The sequence below is a fragment of the Rhodnius prolixus genome, unplaced genomic scaffold (assembly GCF_049639745.1).
Source record: "Rhodnius prolixus isolate KJV_2025 unplaced genomic scaffold, Rpr scaffold_1, whole genome shotgun sequence".
NCBI classification, from domain to species: Eukaryota; Metazoa; Arthropoda; class Insecta; order Hemiptera; family Reduviidae; genus Rhodnius; species Rhodnius prolixus.
Window position 1 is genome coordinate 56,743,384 of NW_027411581.1, and position 22,242 is coordinate 56,765,625.

The 22,242-nt window shown below is 34.1% G+C and overlaps 1 protein-coding gene and 2 long non-coding RNA genes across 3 annotated transcripts in view; 1 reads left to right on the forward strand and 2 right to left on the reverse strand.

The window, feature by feature from the left end:
• The first annotated feature begins 12,281 nt into the window (after positions 1–12,281).
• The window catches only part of LOC141445997 (uncharacterized), a 30,602-nt gene continuing 20,641 nt past the window's right edge, over positions 12,282–22,242 (forward strand). Inside the window, exons 1-2 of the long non-coding RNA XR_012453436.1 lie at positions 12,282–12,471; positions 12,627–12,849. This is a non-coding gene — a long non-coding RNA (uncharacterized lncRNA). The remainder of the gene's footprint in view (positions 12,472–12,626; positions 12,850–22,242) is intronic.
• Positions 15,693–19,638, reverse strand: LOC141445999 (uncharacterized). Its single transcript, XR_012453438.1, has 2 exons — positions 16,704–19,638; positions 15,693–16,265 (listed from the first exon to the last, which is right to left on the reverse strand). It is a non-coding gene; the product is annotated as an uncharacterized lncRNA (long non-coding RNA).
• On the reverse strand, positions 19,785–22,151 carry LOC141445977 (uncharacterized). Its single transcript, XM_074112273.1, has 2 exons — positions 20,271–22,151; positions 19,785–20,155 (listed from the first exon to the last, which is right to left on the reverse strand). Exon 1 carries the CDS (start codon positions 21,825–21,827, stop codon positions 21,204–21,206), a length of 624 nt encoding a protein of 207 aa, XP_073968374.1. The 5' UTR covers positions 21,828–22,151; the 3' UTR covers positions 19,785–20,155; positions 20,271–21,203.

The window sequence follows — 22,242 nt, forward strand, 5'->3', positions numbered from 1 at the left end:
GAGACGCTAGTATCTCTGTTCTTCATACGGCACTAAATCATAACACCAGTAACGTTCACCAGCACGGTGCGCTCTGCGTTCCAAGTATATTATGTATTAGTTAAAGATACTGTATACTAGGAAATTTAGAGTGAGCAAATGACGAAAGAAGAAGAGTGGGAGGCACAGGAGGGCCGTGGAGGAAGAAATTAAAGAAAAAAACAAGGAAAGAAGGCTGAGAAAAGGCGCAGATAATACTGGTGTGCTCTAAATCGGAATTGAGGTCGTGACCCGTAAACTAGCTGCCTTTTACACTGGCGCACGGCTCTGCCACGGTCTTTTGGAGAATTGAAAAGATAGGAGGAAGAAAAAGAAACCAAAATGAAAAAGACATCCAGCTATATAGATAGTGGGGGGCGCTAGAGTGGTATAATATTGCCGCGTGCTGTACTCCTGAGCGCACACCAAGGAGGTGGTAAGATCACAGGCCAAAAGTAATACAGAAAAAAAAAAGAAGTAAGAAGAATAAATAAAGGTAAAGGAAAAGAAAGATAGCCAGACTAAGAGAGGAAGACTTGAACGAACTGAAAGCGTAGGATTGAATGTTAATTTGTATATATAAGATTCGGTCTTCTGGCAGAGACTGGCAGAGCAAGAAGTATCTAAGGTGTCGGCTAAGTTCCCACGAGCACACTTTGAAGTAGGGTGTGTAATGTAGTTTGAGTGAATGTGTGTGTGCCTGTATGAACTTAGTTTTTAATATGAGTAAAGGAGAATTATGGACTTCGAGGTTTTCCAACCGCAACAAGCTCCAAAAACTCTGGTGTGAAAGAGTCACGTGATTTTCTCTGCTTCAGTTACTGAAAATGTCAATGACGATCTCGTTTTTTGAAGTTAAATACGGATATTTTGGGAGATATGATCCACTAGACACCCCAGCAAGAAAACAACATACAACGTAATTGATGGAAACTATTGATGTATAGTTCGGAAAAGTTATCACTGAACTTGGCGCACCATTCGTACCCTATTTAAGAAATAGTATCGAAGAGACAAAGCTCCCAGGAATTTTGTGGTACTGTTTGGCACTGCAGCCTCAAAGATCTTTGTGCTTCTTATTTTGGTGCCACGCAACCCTCTAGCATCCCTCTATATGGCTGAATAAATCTCAGCATCTACAAGGATTCTAAGGAGGGTATCCTCCAGCACTTGGTAACTACCCAGTTGTCTGTATCTTCCTTGAATAATGGCGTCGAAGTCACTTCTTAAGAGATGTATTGAGAATTTCTTCCACATTTTCACAGAATCTCCAGGATCATCGTATTCGAAAACTAACTTTTTCTGGTAACTGGGGCGGCAATGCCCTGTAAATCTGTAAACCGTAAGTCTCGTTGAAGAGCAGTTGAGATTGGCGAATCCAATTTTATTTATTAGAACTTTAGTTTCTCTGGACTAATGTATCCAAAATTGTGTTAACAAAGCAATAGAGTTTAAAAAGTGAAGCACTAACGTTTGCTTATTGTACGGTGAGTACAGTAAGAGTTACTAGCTCTCAGTCCTGCAACTAAATCATGCTTCTCTAATGTGTAGTGCTGCACGAGAAACGAGACAAATCTCGGTCTCGGTCTCGGTACCGAGACCGAGACCGAGACCGAGACGAGACTTGAGCAACCGAGACCGAGACCGAGATCGAGACATGATATATATCTCGTCGAGAAATCTCGGTCTCGTCTCGGTTTTTCAAATATTAATTTTTAGCTACAAAATTATAAAATTGTGTTTTTTATTAATAAATAATCATTACGGATATTGAATTAATTATTAAAAGATACGATTTTATTATATATGTTTAATATTACTACATCTATTTGACTTCGAATTACATACTCGTAAGTAAAGTAAGCAAAGTAAAGTAATCGACTATTTTTTCCAACTACCAATTACCAATTAGGTGTCGCGGACGGAGGCGACTAGCAAACATACTTTACTGTAAATTTCTCATATTAACCATTAAATAAAATCCAAGGCCTAAGACCGGGAATCGAACCCAGTACCACAATACACATTAGCTTCGCAGGTCTCGCACCGCTCGGCTACCGTGGCGGCCCCCTTCGAATTACCTAATTTTTACATAAATTCACTAAATTTCACTATTCATATCATTCATTCATTCAATTTCATAAATTTCACTATTAATAATCTAATACTTTGAACTTAGATATTATTTAAATTATATTTTAGAATTTTAGAATTAATGAATTTGAAAAAAAGACTATCTATGCTCCTAAAAAATATTGCCACAAATTTTCGTTTTTAAGATACACTTTGCCCAAGCATTGATACATAAAAGAGCTTCTACTGAGTCAGAAGTTAGAAAAGATCTTCTATTGGTCATTATCATCGCAGCTTGCGAAAATAATCTTTAAGATGGCACTGAAGTTGCACAGATACTAAAAATATCTTTCGCCATTCTAGACATTTCTCAAGTGTTTTCCACCATTCTAAAATCTCAACGTCTACTGGTGCTTGGTCTAATTTGGTGTAATTAATTATTTCTGTCTTCCATGCTTCAGTGATATTTGCTGATTTTTGAGCAAATGGTGCAAAAATATTGATGCAGTCGTCGTCGTCGTCAAAAGGTGAATCACCAGATTCTTTATCTTCACCAACAGCCATAACTGATGGAGCGGGAAGTTTGTTGGGAGGTGTATTTTTTATTTCACGAATCGACTTGTTATAGGAGGCAGATATGTTATTTGGGTCTTTTATTTGGTGCGTTTTTAACATCTTTTTGATATTATATAAAGATATATAACAGTAATAGTAATATATGATGCATTGAAGTGTAAGTAGTTGTCTTCTTTTACACACATTTTCATTACCAATATATAAATTAAAATAATTATTAGAAAATAATAACATTTTTTGAAAAGATTATTTATAGCAAACCGCTTTTAATACTTAAACAAAAATTCAAAAAACCGAGACCGAGATATCTCGACGAGACCGAGACCGAGACCGAGATCGAGACTGCATAAAGTCTCGCCTCGTCTCGGCCTCGTGCAGCACTACTAATGTGCAATGAAACTTGGCATCAATAAGAGGATTTGCAAGAATTTCGTCTTTTATTCCAAGATCAATTGCTTCTGGTCCAAGTCAACATCATTAATAGTGGCTGAGCAATGTAGAGCTCTAAATTAGTTCTGAGGATGATCACCTTGAACTTGAATGATGTTTTAACATTCTTTAATCTCGCTCAGTACCCATCGAGTTTCGAATCGTCAAGATCTTCTAAACAGCAATTGCCCAACACATTCTACTCATGAGACTATTTTACTTTGCATCTCGCTACTAAGTAAGAAACCTCGAAAAGCAAAAAAATTTAAAAACTTTCAATTAATGACAGAAATAATAAATAGAATGAAGTGCTGCGATTTGTTTCAACCATCGCCAATACAAGAGCCCCCAAAAAATATTTTAACAAATAAAAGTAATTCTATCAAAGATTAAAGTGTAAATATGACTCACCGTATCCAAAATGTGAAAGCAGCAATCGCCTAAAAAATAGAAAAACCAAACATTATTATTTTTAAGTAGAATTTGAGTATAAACTGTTCGACTTAGTGATGATGATGAATGTTTTGTGTTTGCACCAATGTTTTGCCAAATTTTGTAGAGATAAGTTTCATTATTATATCGAGAAATGTGGAAATATCGGCAAGGATAATAGATGATGTGCTTAGATTAAAAGAACCTTACTGTATATTCGAGACTTATACTCCTAAAGCATAGGACCGAGGGATATTGGGGCTCTTAATCTACTCGATAGAAAACGCTGCTTCTCATTCTCATTGCTGGTTCTTAAACCCACTGTTTGTTACAGTATCTTTACAGAATCCGTTAAAAGACTCTTCCTTTAACATTTAACACTAAAAAAAATTTAATGAAGCAAAATCCTTGGTATTTAATTGGATAAACTCAGGCACAAATTTGATGAGGATTTAGTGTAACTATTTACATCTCCCCCAAAAGTTCTTCCGTTACTTGGTGCTGAAGACGACTTATAAACCAAGTAAATAATTAAGAATAAAAAGAACTGAAGTTTTGTGTTGCATGCGGACTTCTTTAAACTGTGTACTATCTGCTACCGGTAGTGCCGTTTTTCCGCGCGTGTAGTTTTTTAGTTTTCGCGATTTTATTGAAAATAGCTCAGGAGATTTTGTTTTTTCCCATTTAGATACATTTTTCCAAAGAATTTTGTTGATTTCTTCAAGGAAAAAGCTGAAACTTGACTTTTTTCCTTTAAATTGCCACCTCAGTAAAATGTTCCTTTCTATTATCTGCATAATATTGAAGTAAATCTCAATTTAATAAGGGCCTGATATGTCCTCATACGGCTTCCCAATAAAAAAAGAGGTCAAAAGAGTAACATGAAAGTTAAATCATTTCAATTACAAAACTGCAGATCGGTTGAACGGAAGTGAGATTTTTTTTTTTTTTTTTTTTTTTTTTTTTTTTTATTATCTGTATTTAAGTTTGTACAAACCGTTACAGAGGAGTTCACAGAATACATGATTAAATTTTAAATCAAAAATACATTTCTTAAAATATAGAAAAAGAAAGGAAATAACAAAAATTTGTACTAAAAATACATAGTGTAAAATAATTAATTTAAACTTAAAGTAAGCAATGAAACTAAAAAGCAAACTCTACTCGAGTCATTGTAGAAAAGGAAATGAAGTAGAAAACAATTTTAGCAGTAGGGTAAATAGAGAGCTAGAGTACTGGCAGTTGGATTTTAAAAAAGAAACTCGTAACTTATTTAATTTAAGATCCTAATTAATAATGTTATTAAATTTACTTTCTGTACTCGAATTTAGATATAAGAAAAAATCGAAATACAAAATAAATAAATAAATAAATATCTTATCACTTTATGAAAAGAATTAGTTTATTTTTTTTTTTAATTACTTTACCGGTGAATCCGTCCTGTGCCTAATTATTTTATTTTATACTGTACATAAGTTACAATCTTTATGGAGGAGTTCAATATATACCAAATAGAAATGTACGGAAAGCTGACAGATTGAGAAAGAGAGAGAAAATAGTGAATAAATAAATGAAAATAAATAAGTAAATAAATGAAAGTTTGATAAAGTGTACAATTTGAAGTATGGAGCTGACTTAAATTTATAAAACATACCTAAGGGTATCTGCTATTAACAATTTTCTTTTTAAGGCTTTAATTGTAAAGTAATAAATATTGTAAAGTTTATTAACAGAATCTATTTTAAGGAGGCCAATCCAGGCCATTACCATCCAACAAGTACTGATTTATATGTAATAACCTTAATGATTCAAATAAAGGGCAGGTCAAGAAAAAATGAAAAAGGTCGTCCGGTAAATTCAGGTTGCAGCAAGTACAGATATCCTCAGCGTTCCATTTACAATGAATATCGTCAATAGAAAAAGTTATATGTTTAAAGTTCATCAGCCGGATTCTGCTGATGAGGCATGTTACCTTAATTGGAACTAGAAAATAGAAATATTCTTCTATACCCGGCACTGTTTTCAAGTGAAAATATAAATGGTTATAAGTCGAATTTTTGGTTCTCTCCCAGTCGTCAAAACTTAATTTATTTTCAAACTTTTTTAACATATTATTCATATTGTTCTTAATGCTACTGGGATCCCGGTTCGACCATAACCACTCAGGATCTGCAAATACAAACAGTTTTTTTAATTGAGATGCCCAATTGTAAGTTTCACTAGAGCTAGGCCTATTTTCTAATTCCAATTGTCTGTGAAAACAAAGTCTAGGCAATCTATTAGCAGGCATATTTAAAATTTTTATGTACCAGCGTAAAGTTAACTTGAATATAATATTACTAATTTTATTTTTACCTAGTTCACACCTTATAAAATAATTAGGGGTACTAGCTGGCCAGTGAAACACATATTTAAAGTACCTAGTGAGCACAATTTCTATCTGTTCTAGATACCGTAGTGACCACACTTCCGCTCCGTAAACGAGCACAGATCGTATTAAACTTTCGAAAAATTTATCTTTCGTATCCCAACTGGATGATTTAGATTTAGTCAATATACCAATAACATTACTAATGGCTGCAGTTGATTTGTTTATCATTTCAGTACATGTTTTGGAAAATATTCCCGTGCTTGGAAATAGAATTCCGAGGTAATTAAAACTATCAACTACGTTCAATTTGTTGTTATTATAATAAAATTGTGATTTTTGGCTTCGCTTACCACCTTTGTTGAAAATCATAATTTTTGTTTTATTTACATTAACTTCCAAACCATTATTTATTGTGTACTTATGGAGTGCATTCAATTTCTTTTGTAGTTCCCTTGGCGTGTCAGCCAGAAGTATTAAATCATCCGCGTAAAGTAGGCAACGAATGCCCTGTTTACTGTTTATAGACACATCTTGGCAGTCATTTATTCCAAGAAAGTTGTCTAAATCATCAATGAAAATAGAAAATAGTATCGGCGATAAAACGTCTCCCTGGAGAACCCCCTGAGTTACTTTTATGGGCTCCGAGAGTTGGTCATTCATTTTAACTGAAACTGAAGCTTTACAATATAAATTTTCCAAAATTTTTATAATTTTCCTACTAATGCCAAACTGATATAATTTATTCCACAACAAATTATGATTAATGGTGTCAAATGCTTTCTTGAAATCAACAAAACCACAGTATAACTTTCCCCTCTTTTTCTGGAGATACAAATTGGAGATGGAATGTAATACAAATAAGTTGTCCAGACATCCTCTACCGCTCCTAAAACCATTCTGAACTTCCGAGAGAGGGTTACAGTATTCTGCCCAATTTGTGATACGGTTATGTAATAATTGTGTAAAAACTTTAGTGATAGAATTCAGAAGTGAAATTCCGCGATAATTTTCAGGTAAAAGTGGATCGCCTTTCTTAAAAATGAAAAATGTATAAGTTTTACTCCATGACGTGGGTGTTTCCTCTCTACGTAAAATTACATTAAACAACCTTAAAATATAATTTAAGCCCTCCTCAGGTAAATATCTTAAACATTCATTGGGTATAGAATCTGGTCCCGGAGCTTTATTCAATTTCAATTTATTGACGGCTCTTAATAATTCAGTTTTACTGAACTCAACATCAAAAAATGGATGTGAAACATCTAAAATATGAAAATTAGTTGTTAATTTATTAGAATATGTTATGTTTAAGTATGAAGTCCAGGTCGCCAAGTCTATAGGGTTTATATTGCTGGTTTTATTTGTTTTGAACTTTCTAACTATTGTCCAGAATTGTATGGAATCTTTTGCTTTAGATAATTCAACGTTATTAAGTTCTAAGTACATGTTTTTTCTTTTACTTAAGTTTCTTTATAATATTTTCTAGCCTTGACAAAATTCTCTCTATGTAAATTATAGAAATTAGATTTGGTATATGTTTTAAAAGCTTTATTCATTAATTTTTTCTTAATTTTGCAGTTATAATTAAACCACGGTTTATTTTTTGATGGCGGACTATTTAAAAAATATTTCTTTTCTTGTATCATGCCACTTAATTTTGCGGAGGAGAGAATCACGCTTTTTAATAAGTTATCCATAAAATCTGGTACATTGTTTGTTCCTTCAAATGAAGATAAATTTTTCAAGTATAAGGTTTTATTAGCATTATTCCAAACAAGTCTGGTTGTAGATAGGGGTTGTGCGGGAGTATTTATCGGGTTGAGCAAACCAGTTTGTGAACTAGAGATGTGAAGAGTACATGGCAAATGATCAGAAATAGTAATGTTGTCGGATACAAACATATTAGTGATTAATGGTAAACCTAATATATTACGGAAGTGAGATTTAGAAGATACGCTCCTAACCACAACCCCCTCCAAGTTTTGGAAAACAGTTTTCTTTAATATTCTAAGATTAGCGCAGCTAAAGAAAAGTTACTCCTATTATTTCAGGCGTAGTCTTTATCCAGCTACTGATCCAGGTATCGTGGGCAAAGACGGAAACCTAACCTCGTACTTCAACTAAGTATCTCTCTCAATAAATAAAATTCAAGTTCTTTGGTCCCTATCCATGCAGCTCTAAAGTGGTGATCTTTTGGCTCAGCTTCCGGACAAACTCCAGCGAGCATTACACCTAAATACTATACAAAATAAGGTTCCCATTATCCTAAGGCCGAACATACGACAGATTCTTTAACCATTCCCTTTATTAACCAATATCTACCATAACATCAAATTCGATCAGAACAGTGGTAAAGTCAGAAAAAACTAGTTAATAATGAAATCTAGATCAGATAAATGCATCCAGGCCTTAATGGCGAGTGAAATTAACATTTACTGGACATTGCACCATAAATTACTGTTTGAAAGTAAATTGTGCACTCTCCGAAAATTAAAAACGTATGATTACAAATAATCTATTCGTATCAATTTATGGTTGGGCATAATAATATAGAGAAAGGAATGCAATTTAAATGCAGCTTAATTGCAATAATAAAATGCTAGAAGTGCAATAATGAATACTTTTATTCATTTCCTTTTTTAAATGCACTCCATCTATCGAGTCACATTAAAATCATAAGATATAAAAACGTGAGATGTATAAAATTAGTGTTTGATCTTGATTTCAGTGATGCCTAAGGTTGGTCTGTTCATTTGGAATCGTTCATATTTGTTAGTATTAAATTTTGGAAGTTGTAAATGGAGTTCCCCCGACTACTTAAAAGTAAAACCTGATGTGAACACTTACACATCTATCTCTTTACGAAACAGTTCTGTATAAATTATTCTTTTATTTTTTTGAAGTCTTAGCTTTATCTAAAATGCTGACTTTTTTTCCTTTAAAGGGGACATTTTCGTAAAATAAATCGATCATAATCGATAAATCTATTCAGTAAACAGCCGATTTTCTTCATTGAAATTATGGTTACATATTGAAGTATTGAATTGATAAAAATAAAGAAAATCATCGAGTTGAATCTAGCAATTTAGGTTAGTTTGAGTTCCTGCTTTAATAAACACTACAAATTCATTAACATCAATTCTTTAATTAATGAATTAATGGCGGAAGTAGAGTAATAAAGTTTATTTTAAGGCATTCTTAAAGTACATTTCGGTGTAAATAAAATGTTATTAACAATTAAATATGTTAATAAATTTAAAGTCAGAAGAAATGTCAAAGTCAGAAGTTCAGGAACTTTACTAAAAGAACGTTGTATGATTTTTAACAGCGGTACATATTTTGCTCCTCAGAGGCGCCACTGTAGCCGAGCGGTTAGAAGCAAGACCTGTAAAGCTAATATGCATTGCGGTACTGGGTTCGATTCCCGGTCTTAGGCCTTGGTTAATGGTTAATAAAAGAAATTTACAGTAAAGTGAGTTCGCTAGACGTAAAGCCCGTATGAAAAAAAATAGGCAATTACTTTACTTTTTGCTCCTCAGTACATGTATTTTCCTGTACTTTTGGGAAATTTTGGGACAAAATCTCTGAAATACTCTTTTCCTATCAACACTAAGAGAAAATAGTGAAGACGATCGGTTCATAGTAACACTCCTAAGGCAAAGAATTGGATTCCATTAAACGAAACAAATTGTAATAATATCTGAAGAATCAATAGCAACATTGTCTACTATTTCTCAAGAATGTGTTCATGGCAAATGAATTAAAAACAAATAAATAAAAGAATAAATAAGAACGGGATGCTATAGTTCAAGGTCCAGCGGGAAAGAGGAGAGAAGCCCTCTGTTGAGTGATCTTTTGTTGTCCGTTGTGTAGGCCCAATAAAAGAATTGTATTCTATTCACTTAGAAAATATATAGTTTGAAAGAAAATCAAGTTTCTCGTTAAAAATACAATGGAAAAGCAATAAATGAACGGGAATTATGTAAAAAAAACTGCTTATTTACTAACTAAAGACAATGTGTGAAAAGAACATGTACACCAACGCATTCTGTTAACTAGTTGTAGAAATTACAATTAATATATAAGCGATGATTCACATCCTTTTTAATGATTCTTTGTCAATCTATCTCTCATTCTCTCTTTTTCTTTTATTAATTTATTATCTTTAAAACGAATTTGTTATTTGTGGAAGTTTTTTAATGTTAGGTTTTAATGGTTGCGTTACCTTTTCTCCATGACGTATACCTCAGCTGGATTTTGCAATAGTTTCCTATTTTCTCAACATTATCTACAACCGTTTTATGAATATGTGGGTATCTACTGGAAGTAATGTGTGGTGGGTTTGGATTTCTTTTCTTTAATTTTTTTTTAAAATTTGGTGCGTTGGCGAGGTCGAGTTCAGGAAACTGTAGTCTCTTGAATGAAGAGTTCTTGTGGTCAATTTACTTGGCTGACGATCAGGGGGTTCCTGGCTCAGGGCAAGGAAGGTTTTTAGGTTGAGGAGTAGGAGTTCATGACAAGGATCCAAGGAGAATTATTCAATAAGTGGGCTTTGAAAATTAATTATAGCTGTAGAAACTCGACAGGAAACTGACCTGGAATTTGAATCGATGTGTGCCCAAGAAGTAAATATGGTGTATTCAAAATAATGGGAATAAGGTTAAAAGATGGTCATCCAGTGATTATGTCCAACTTCCCGATAAAGATGTCGTGAACGGGGTTCGGAAGCACATACTTCACTATTAACACTTTTTTTTTCTAACAAATAAGAAACAGTTACAAGCGGGATTCCGAACTGGGGATCTCCTACTTACAAAATCCATGCTTCATAACCACTTAACCAAAAACCGCCCTCCTGATGAACACCTTTAGTTAAGCATCTTAAGTCATGAGACGTTCTTTGCCGTCTATGAGGGCATTCAATGGAAGTCTAGAAGTGGCAAGATTGGCTGCAAGAAGGTTTGGTAAAAGTTTAAATTATTTATTGTTAGTCTTCTATATGAGTAGTGCGTGTAAATTGATTTCATTAAATCAGTCTATAGAGGTTTCGAAAATCCTATTTATGCCTGTCTCTACGAGCTCTAAATCATTAAAATTCATTTTATTCTCCACAGCAAGATCCGTTTGATGGGAGATATTCGTCTGGCTAATAGGGCTGTTTAACATGCCTAATAAGCATGGATTTGGATCTCCATATTTTTATCTACATCGCTGCTGCAACAATCCTTCGGACCCTCATCCTTTTTTTTTCTTATCTCCTTGCCTTCTTTTATGGAGCATGAACCCTGTTGGAAGGCCGAAATAAGTGGCATTGGGGTTATTAGTTCAGTTGAGACTGCACTGGTAAGCTTACTGCCAAATTTGGCACAAAGCGGAGCATGAATATTGAGACAGAAAGTGTCCAAGTAGCGTTGGATAACCTACTTCTTCCAACTTGAAGATGTAGACTTCCGGCAAACACTCATTGTCAAAGATCTTCACTTCCTCTAGTTATAACTCCTCTGACCCGTTTAAAAAGAATAAGAAAATGCGTTTTACACCCTATGGCAGGGATGGCGAACCTTTTTGAGACGTGGGTCAAATTTTGTTCATTTTTTTTTAGTACTAGCTCTTGGGTCACTAATGCCCATTTGCACAAGAGTTAAGTTTAAAAAATTTGAAACTGAATATTTTCAAAACTAAACCTCTTTAAAATTCAGTTGGCTTAACGGGGTAAAACGGGACGAAACAAGTGCTATGCAAGTCTCTATTTTCAAACATAATTGAACAAAACCTTACAAAAGTGTGTTTTATCTGAAGAAAAATCTAAATATGGTTATTTGCTTTAGGTTGTCGATTTTTTTAACAAACAAAATATGAGTAAAATTATACATTTTATTTGATATTTTGTAAACACTTTTACTTTATTTCAAATACTACAAAAGCATTTGTCGTCATTTGCTTTTTAGCACTGTAATGATCAAACTAAAGGTTATAGATAGCATTTAAATTGCTTTTGTGTCAATGCGTGATTGAAAAAAATACAGATAGGATATAAATTATCCACACAATTAGAAAATCTAAATCAACCCGCGCAAAACCAACAAATGGTTGGCCTAGCAATTGTGGGTCAGTGGAAAAGCTTGCGGGGGTCAGTGTCTGACCCACCCGCGGGTCATAGGTTCGCCATCACTGCCCTATGGTCTAATTGTAAGATATTTGTAAAGATGGCCTGGAATATTATTGAAATTATGGATAGGTAATATTGTTCTGTTGCAAAAAGAATTAAAATAAATTATTTAATAATAAAATCTATTTTACAGGGAATCTATTTTTCTTGTTCACGACAAAAATAAAAAAATTAAGTAATAGAAATATGCAAAATGTCAGGGATAACAAAAGCGGGTAAAAGTATTTAAAAGGATTTAAATACCAGCACATCTGTTTATTTATGTGTCCCGAAATTAGAAATTATTCTTCATTTGAAATACATATCAATTCATTCATTTATTTTGGTGATTTATTGCGCGTGATGATTTCTGTTTTATTCTCAAGGAAACAGATAGAATAGAATATTTAAGCATATAAATTACGTAAGTCTCTATAGTTATGATTAGTTTTGGGCATATAATATATATTTTGTGGGATTTGCGATTGCAAAACCCAAGCAGAACTAAACGGATGTTTTCCAGGATTAGTGAAGTTTAAAAAGTAAAGTAATAGCTTATTTTATTATTTTTTTTTTCAGTCAGGTCTTAGCGTCTAACAATGAAATTAGGCGTCTTGGACGGTGGGCGGAGACTTACGTTTTACTATTATACCATTGAAATAAAAATTAGCAGCCCGCTGGTTTCGAACTGGGGCTCTCCCACATACTAATCTTAACTTATAAAAGCACAACACCAAACCTAAACGGAAGCGTTCACCTGGATAATGCTCAGGAAAGCTTTGAATGAAGAGAATCTGGTTAGGTACTGAAGTAACGCATACTAAGAGAAATTAGGCTGTTCCACAAAGCTACAAAATAGTTTAAGCAGGCTCGCTACATGTCTCCAATCTTATTTACAATTTTTTTTCTGAACAAGGGCATTTAACGAAGTGGTACAGGAAATCGTACAGTAAACTGGTGTCTCTTAATGAAGAGTCCTTGTGGTCAATCTACTTTGCTGACGATCAAGGGGGTTCCTGGCTCAGGTGAAGGTAGTTTTTTTTAGGAGGAGTTCATGACAAGGAACCTAGGAGAATTATTCAATAACTGGGCTTTAAAAATTAATTATAGCTGTAGAGGCTCAACAGAGAACTCACCTAGAGTTTGAATCGGAAACATTTATAAGTAATGAGGGGTTTTCAAGCATTGGAAATGAGTGGGGAGTTCCGGTGTTTCGGGGAAAACAAGGATAAGGAGGATCAATGACGGAGCTGAGAAATGAAGTGGCGCTTCTAGAACATTTAGGAAACTAGGTTAAGATAAAGTGAGGAATGCGGAAGGAAGGAAAGAAATGGGAGTTACAGGAGCAGTGTTCCGCAACTCAATTGGCTTCTCAAACCTACCAAGAGTGAGTCCATAGTCTCGCGTGATAATAATTTGTTATTACAAGGGTCGTTTGAAAAGTCCGTGCAAAAATAAAAACTACTTAATTTTTTGGGGTAAACCTTTTTTATTTTTCAACATAGTCTCCTTTTAGGCTTATACACTTCGTCCAACGCTGCTCTAGTTTGTTGATCCCTTCCGAATAATAGGATTTGTCCAAGTCTGAAAAATAGCCATTCGTTTCTGTAATCACCTCCTCGTTTGAATAAAATCTTTTTCCCGCCAGCCATTTCTTCATATTGGGGAACAAATAGTAGTCCGAGGGAGCCAAGTCTGGAGAATAGGGGGGATGTGAAACGAGTTGGAACCCTATTTCCATTAATTTTGCGACCACAACTGCTGAGTTGTGAGCTGGTGCGTTGTCGTGATGGAAAAGGACTTTTTTGTGGGCCAATCGTGGGCGTTTTTCTTGCAGCTCGGTTTTCAAACGGTCCAATAACGATGAATAATATGCACCTGTAATAGTTTTACCCTTTTCCAGATAGTCGATGAGGATTATTCCTTGCGAATCCCAAAAGACAGTCGCCATAATCTTACCGGCCGAAGGAACAGTCTTCGCCTTTTTTGGCGCAGATTACCCCTTGGTAACCCATTGTTTAGATTGTTCTTTGGTCTCAGGAGTGTAGTGATGTATCCATGTTTCATCCACAGTGACGAAACGACTCTTAAAGTCCTGCGGATTCTTCTGGAACAGCTGCAAACCGTCCTTGCAACACTTCACACGATTTCGTTTTTGGTCAAGCGTGAGCAATCGCGGCACCCATCTTGCGGATAGCTTTGTCATGTCCAAATGTTGATGCAAAATATTAGTATGTACCCGTTCATTCGAGATGCCCACAGCACTAGCAATCTCACGCACCTTCACTTTTCTGTCATCCATCACCATATCATGGATTTTATCAATGATTTCTGGAGTAGTAACCCTCAACAGGGGCGTCCAGAACGTTCAGCGTCACTTGTGCCCATTATGGCCACTCCGAAAATTTTGAAACCACTTATAAACTGTTCTAATCGAAGGTGTCAGAGTCTCCATAATGTTTATCAAGCTTCTCTTTAGTCTCCTGAGGCGTTTTGCCTTTCATAAAGTAGTGTTTAATCAACACACGAAATTCTTTTTCGTCCATTTTTTGAAAATCACTCGACTTCCTCGATTCAAACGAATGCCAAACACAAAGAAATAGACCGATCTGGCTGAAACTTGGTGTGTGTTCTTCCAAGAGATGCTACTAACTAAACATAACCTCGATACGCGCCAGTAGTGCTATCTCTCTGACTTTGCACGGACTTTTCAAACGACCCTCGTATAATCACAATTTTCAAAATTTAACCTTAAAAACTCCAATTCTGAAAGTGATTTAAGTAATTAATGTGATTTTTGTTTATGAATACTTTTCGTTAATAAATCTATCCTGGGTTCATAACCATTTTACCGATGTAAGAATTCCTTTTAAAATTACAAAATAAATAAATAAAATAGTAGAGAGGATTTGGCGGTTCTGGCGCACCTAAAATACAAAATGGCGGCCATCCCCTCCCCTCCCACCCCCTCCCCAACCCTACCCCCACCCCTCCTTATTGACCAATCATCGATTTCGACGAGGGTTTAAGCCACGCCCCCTACCCCCACCCCACCTTATTGACCAATCATCGAACTCGACGAGGGCTTTAGGCCACGCCCCTTCCCCCACTCCACCCTTTAAATCGACCAATCAGCGAATTCGATGACACCCCTTTTACCCCCACTCCTACCCCCACCCTTCTTAATAGACCAATCAGCGTATTCGACGACATCCCTTTACCCCCACCCAAGCCCTACTCCTATCACATGACACCTACCTTTACCCCCACCACCTCTAGGTCGTCGTATTCGTTGGCCTCTTAAGCTCCTCCTACAAGATGGCGTCTCTTCTAACAGCTGTAGTACACAAGATGGCCGACCTCGTACCAGCTGATGACCACAAGATGGCGGACCTCATACCTCCACCCCCCTCGCCCATTGATAGACAGGAGGGGATTTTTTTTTTTAATTATTTTTACTTACCTGGGATTCGATCCTACAACCTTCGTACTGATAGACACGTCATCTGCACCAGTCGGCCACAGTGGTAGTCTCGCTTACTCTAGTTTTGAATGTTCTCTTATGTTTTAACTTGGAATTATTTTTTAAAAAATCTAACCCCCCTCACCAAGAATTTTTTTTTTTTTTTATTTAAATTACCCCCACTATCACAAAAATATTTAACTTAAATAAAAATGGATAACCTCACTTTAGGTAATAGAAAAAACTATTTACTTACCCCCTCCACCTGGACTGCTTCCGTTGCTGATGACGCGACCTACACTCACTGAAAACTAAACCCGAACTGGCATTTGGACTGCGATACTAGCATTAACCCCCCACCACAATTACGTCACACTCTAACTAGCCAATAGAATTGCATCTTTTTTTCCAACTGATTGCCTCTCTGGACAGGTCTCTGTAGCAAGCCACCCCCTTTCCCTTCCACATCTTTTATCATACCTGTTAATTTATATATATGCCAACATAGCTGAACATGCTCCAACAAGTCTGGACATGTAGCCAGCTGTTTGAACAGGCAAGTAAAAATAATGATGACTCATACCATTGTCATATCCTCAACGAGCACAAACATGCTCCAACAAGTCTGGACATGTAGCCAGCTGCCTCTTTCGCTTTAACCGTTTTTTTTTTTTTGTTATTATGAAGTTAAAAGTAAATTGAACTTTGAACTTTCATATATCTTATTATTATTTCCGTTTACCAACTATACAAACCTGTATGAACATGCTCCAACAAGTCTGGACATGTAGCCAGCTGCCTCATTCGCTTTAACCGTTTTTTTTTTGTTATGTGTGATTACCTGAACATGCTCCAACAAGTCCGGACATGTAGCCAGTTGCCTCATTCGCCTTAACCGTTTTTTGTTATTATGAAGTTAAAAGTAAATTGAACTTTGAACTTTTTGATAAAATATAAATAAGTTTTAATTTCCTTTTTTTTTATTTATCACATAATTTGTATATGGCTTAATATTGCTCAACTTGCATCTTAACCCCATAAAACTTTCCTGTAATTTTAAGTGTAAAAAGGAAAAATACGAATGAGCAAACATTAATTAAAACATTTTATTTTTATTTAACGGAAGTATACAAGTAAAATAATAACATTTATTTCACAGTATAAATTTATTTCAGTTTACCAACTATACAAACCTGTATGAACATATCATCGGTGTAGTCTCAATATGTGTGATTACCTGAACATGCTCCAACAAGTCCGGACATGTAGCCAGCTGCCTCACTCGCTTTAACCGTTTTTTTTTGTTATGTGTGATTACCTGAACATGCTCCAACAAGTCCGGACATGTAGCCAGCTGCCTCATTCGCTTTAACCGTTTTTTTAGTTATTATGAAGTTAAAAGTAAATTGAACTTTGAACTTATTAATAAAATATAAATAAGTTTTAATTAACTTTTCTTTATTTATAAGTGTATAAAGTAAAAATAAGAATGAACAAACATTAATTAAAACATTTTATTTTTATTTAACAGAAGTATACAAGTAAAATAATAACATTTATTTCACAGTATAAATTTTATTTAAATTCTATGTCATATCTTCCATTATTAAAGCCTTTGTACATTATTAACAGTTTTTTCTTTGATTGTTGGTAATCTTCCACCATTTCATCAGTTATCACTGCCGCAAATCTGCGTGGAAGGAAGATCCTCGTTGGGTAGTCCATTGTCGGGCCAATATAATGTAAATGGGCAACGATGGCATCTCCAAATTTAGTGTTGATTCTTTCGAATTGCTTCACTTCGTATGAGTATCCGGTTCTTAGATCTGATAATTTGCCAATGCCCGCAGACCTTGTATTCACATCATTCAAAAAGCTTGCCAACTTAGACATCTGAAAGAAGAATATTATATGAAAGTATCACATCATTATCAATATATTGTTTCAATAAAAAAAAGTATTATTACTTACCTTTGAAGTATGAAGTTAACCTCTCGAGCTGTGGGCAACGAATGACGAATTACCTTACAAGCTTCACTACTCTACCGTTACGGATGTCCCCCCCCCACTCTATGACGTCACTTATAGTTAGCCAATAGAATTGCGCGCTTGTCTTCCCTCTCTCTCTCTTGCAAGTGTCTCTCTCTCTATAAGGTGAATCATACCTCCCACCTTTGATGCAGGACTCAACCTGTCCGTTAACTTCATATATGTTTCTTAGAAAAAACAATATTTTTAAAACTGAACTTTGCCCTTATTAGCTTTTATTGCTTTATAAATAATAAAACTTTGAATGTTTGTAGACTTAATAACTTACTTTTTAAAAAAATGTTAACACGCTTGCACAACATGTTTGAACAGGCAAGTAAAAATAATGATGACTCATACCATTGTCATATCCTCAACGAGCACAAACATGCTCCAACAAGTCTGGACATGTAGCCAGCTGCCTCTTTCGCTTTAACCGTTTTTTTGTTATTATGAAGTTAAAAGTAAATTGAACTTTGAACTTTTTAATAAAATATAAATGTTTTAATTTACTTTTCTTTATTTATCACATAATTTGTATATGGCTTAATATTGCTCAACTTGCATGTCTGAGCTTGCCCTGTTTGAATTGGTCAGTAACTAACTGATGTCTCCCACCCTTGGGCATGACGTCACTTATTGTTAGCCAATAGCATTTCGTGTTTTTATGAAAATGTATTAATTTTCAAATTATCTTCAAGAGAAAAAAAAGTTAAATTACCTGTAAAAAATATAAGTAAATCTATCTTCGTATTATTTATATTCTTATTTGTTTTTTATTTTTAGTATCTATATTGTATATCAAATATGTATATGTAATTGTTTGTGCAATATATATAACTTGATATATTTTGAAATATCGGAGCTCCGAACGCTAAGGAGTCAAGATTAAAAATGAACTATATTGTGCCTAGCAAGAGATTAACATGCCTGCACATGCTAGGCAAAACATGCAAGCGCAGGTCTGATAAGTTTTGTGTCTGTGCTCCACTAAAAAAAAAGGCCTGCTCTGACATGCCGTTTTCAGACTTTTCTTTTTAAATATCATTATTCTTTTTAATAATTTATTTTATTTCATTATAATGTATTTATTCAAATATTTTATTATTTTATTTTCATGTTATTCATTTTTTTTTTTTCAATGTATATTTTTTTATATAAATTATTTTATTTTATTATTTATTATTTTATTATCATTAGCAAGAAAACAGGGGAAGAAAAAATGAAATAAAAATTTTCTAAATGCAATTTTTTTTTTATTATTAAAAAAAAAGAAATTAGAGATATTCACAATTTTTTTTTTAATATAATCATTTACATTATCAGTTTAACCATTACTTATATACAAACATCTTTTATACAAATACAATACATATATTAAAATTAAATTTTTCTTAATACATTTGAAATTAATATCCAATGTGAAAGAGCATATACATGAAAATGGGTACACATCGTCGGAGTCTTGTTATGAAGAAGACACTGAGTGCCATCGTTTAATGGTCTTAATTGAGAAATTTGAGGGCAATCGAATTCTTCTAGGTTGATTACGTTTCCACAATAATGATTTAAAAATTGTTTTTTCTGGAGTCCTTTTACAAAGATTTTGTTGTAATGGGTAAGATGTTTGTGTAGAATAGCATCTAATTCCACATAGTCCACCTCTCCTTCTTCCCATTTAATTTGATGAAAATTTCTAGTTAACCATGAATTTACTCGGTAACTGAATGCATTTAATGACAGATTTTCTGGCGGTTTAAACAACCAGTGTCCACTTGAAAGATTCTCCATGTCTAAAATAGACAATTCTTTCACGATATACAGTTTTGAGTTGTCTATGAGGCACTGCATGTCTACGACACACGCACCCGACGAGGTCATGATTGCAATTGATACAACTGAATGAAATTTTTAATCGAACTGGCTTGTCTTAACATGTCCCAACGTGCACAAACATGATATTGCAATTGATACTTCTGAATGAAATTTATAAGTAACTGGCTTGTCTTAACATGTCCCAACGTGCACAGACATGGAATTTATTACATTTTCCTCTAAATAATTAAAATATTTTTTTTTATAAACTTAATTTTTCTTTCATTTTTTTTTTTTTTAACTAAATTATTTTTTTAATAATTTTATAACAGAAATCTTGCTCTAAGAGTATTATTTTTAAAAAAATATATATATCTTCTAATTTTACATAATTTCTTTCATTTTTTTTTTTTTTTTTTATATATATCACATAAAAATAAAAATAACTTAAATAAAAATAAAATTAAAATAACACTTAAAAGAATTCCAAATCATATCGGCGATTTTTTATTCCTTTATAGAGCAAAGCTATTTTTCTGTTTGTAACATCATACTCGTCGATAATTTCTTTCGTAAACATGTCGGTGAATCTATTTGGCAGGAAAACTATATTTGGTTCGTCCTCAAACTGTGTAGGTCCAACATACGATCTGATGTGTGCTATTATGGCTTTTCCATATTTAGTGTTAATCTTATCAAATTTAACTATTTCATAGCTAACTCCTACGCGAAGGTCGGCAAGCCTACCAATCTGTGAGGAGCTTTGGTTAGCATCGTTGAGGTACGCTGCCAAAGTCGACATCTGAAGGGAATTTTGAAAAAAGTACATATGTAATTAGAAAAATAATATTTTAATTCAATCACTGTGAAGTGTATAAAGATTTATGTAAGTATAAAATAGTAGTATAAATACTTACTTTTAAGTATTGATAAAATTTAATTTAATCCGCCTGGGTCGAGTTCTAGAGAAGAAATGATGTTGAATCCTTTATCCTATACCCCCACTACCAGTCACAAAGCCGACATGTCAGTGCAAGTCTAATAACTAGTTCAAAATTCAATTGCTAATACAGTTGTGCATAAACATGTTTACACCTGCATAGACCTGATTAGCTTCAGTAATCATTTAATGCATGGGTTTTGTAAATTGTACGGAATACAAAAGTAATGATAGTAGTTTTAAGCACTCATTGTACATAATTTATTTTGTCTCTCAATTAAGATTACAAAGTAGAATATAAATATAATTACCATTAAAACTTGAAGTTGCTCAAAGAATAAAATAATGTTATTATCCAGAATATGGTCAAATATTATGGAATTTTGTACAGATTCTTAAGATTTAGCAATAAATGCAAGTGCTTATCATCGTCGTTGAAGGTTAATACTACTTTTTTCATGTCTCACCAGATTTTATTATAGGTGCTTGGAAAAAATTATGATAATAATCGGTATTGACAAATTGAATTTCACAATATATTATTTTTTATGAAAGACTTGCTTCTTTTTTCATCTCATTTTGCTTGGAGTAATCAATGACAATATAAAATGTTACAAATTAATTTGGTGAAAAGGATCTAAGAACTGTGAGTTAGCCTGTCTTTGAATTTGAACTATACATGACAACATAAAATATTCCCAGTACTACACAGAAGTACTTAATTATAATCTGTAACGTAATATTATATAAGAAAAAGTTTTTAAAAGAGGGTAGGCATGAATGAATACATAACTCAAAAGGTAGCGTACTATTTTTTCATATCTTAGGAAAAAACTGTCACTAAATATTTTCTTCTTCTTTTTTCTGGTGTTCGTGTCGTTTATGGCGAATGAAGAAGGCTGGATGAGATCTAGCAGTTGTTGCCTAAAGGTTGGAAATGATTCACTCTTAAGAGGACTCCATCGAACTTTTTGATTGTCCATCCACTTTCCTTAAGTGAGGATTCCTCCATTTCGGAAATCATCTTATCAAAGCCTTCTCTTAGAGACTTTTCAATAGAGGAGTCTTTGCAAATTATCTTGTTTTTTGTCTTGAATGCGCAATTAGTTGTTTCCTCTTTCATATTTTCAAATGTAGCCTCCAAAACCAAATTATATTTTATTGCGGTTTTATCGCCATCCATGGCACTTTCAATCAGTCGATGCAATGTTTCTTGCTTACCTGCTAGAAACTCCATTACATCAACTTCTCCAGAGCACGGTATGAAGAAGGTTCTCAGAGTTCCACCAAACGACGATTCCACTTCGTATAATTGTCCTTGTGCGGCGTCCAATCGTGCTTTTTTGGTTAAGTTGGCCGGCGCTTTCTGTCCACAGCTACGAATGTGACAGTTTAAAGTTTTCTTAGTAGAATAAAACTCGCCGCATGCCACACATTGGAAACGAGTCTGACGCTTCAGACATGTTTTTTCATGGCGTTTATTGGAAAATGCTCTTGAAAATATTTTATTGCAATGGCTGCATTCAAAAGACATAATGATAGAATTATTTGAACAAAGTTTAAAAATTAAGAAACAAATCTGTAACAAATTGTATGCTCAACTTAAGAATGTATGAATGCTGTAGCTTAGTAGATATAATTGCGGTTCTTGAAATCAAAGGGTTTAAGTGTACAAGTGTCTAACGAATTAACAGCTTGCGCACAGTCATAGAACTAATAAAAAATGCATACTTCGCAACACTTTTATCGTGCAAGGGATTAAAATCGATATTAGCGTTTCTGTCGGCAAAAAAATAATAAATAAATCTAAGATCTGAACTGGTGGTAACATGCATGTTATAGCCCCCCCCCCCCACTAACTTAGGTTAGGTTATGATAGTGTAAGTTGCGTTTGATTAGGTTGGATTAGGTTAGGTTAGGTTAGGTTAGGGTTCGGCTAAATTATCGAA

Coding starts and splice junctions, on each gene's coding strand:
- LOC141445977 (XM_074112273.1), bottom strand. CDS start 21,827: ATGTCTTTTGAATGCAGCCATTGCAATAAAATATTTTCAAGAGCATTT.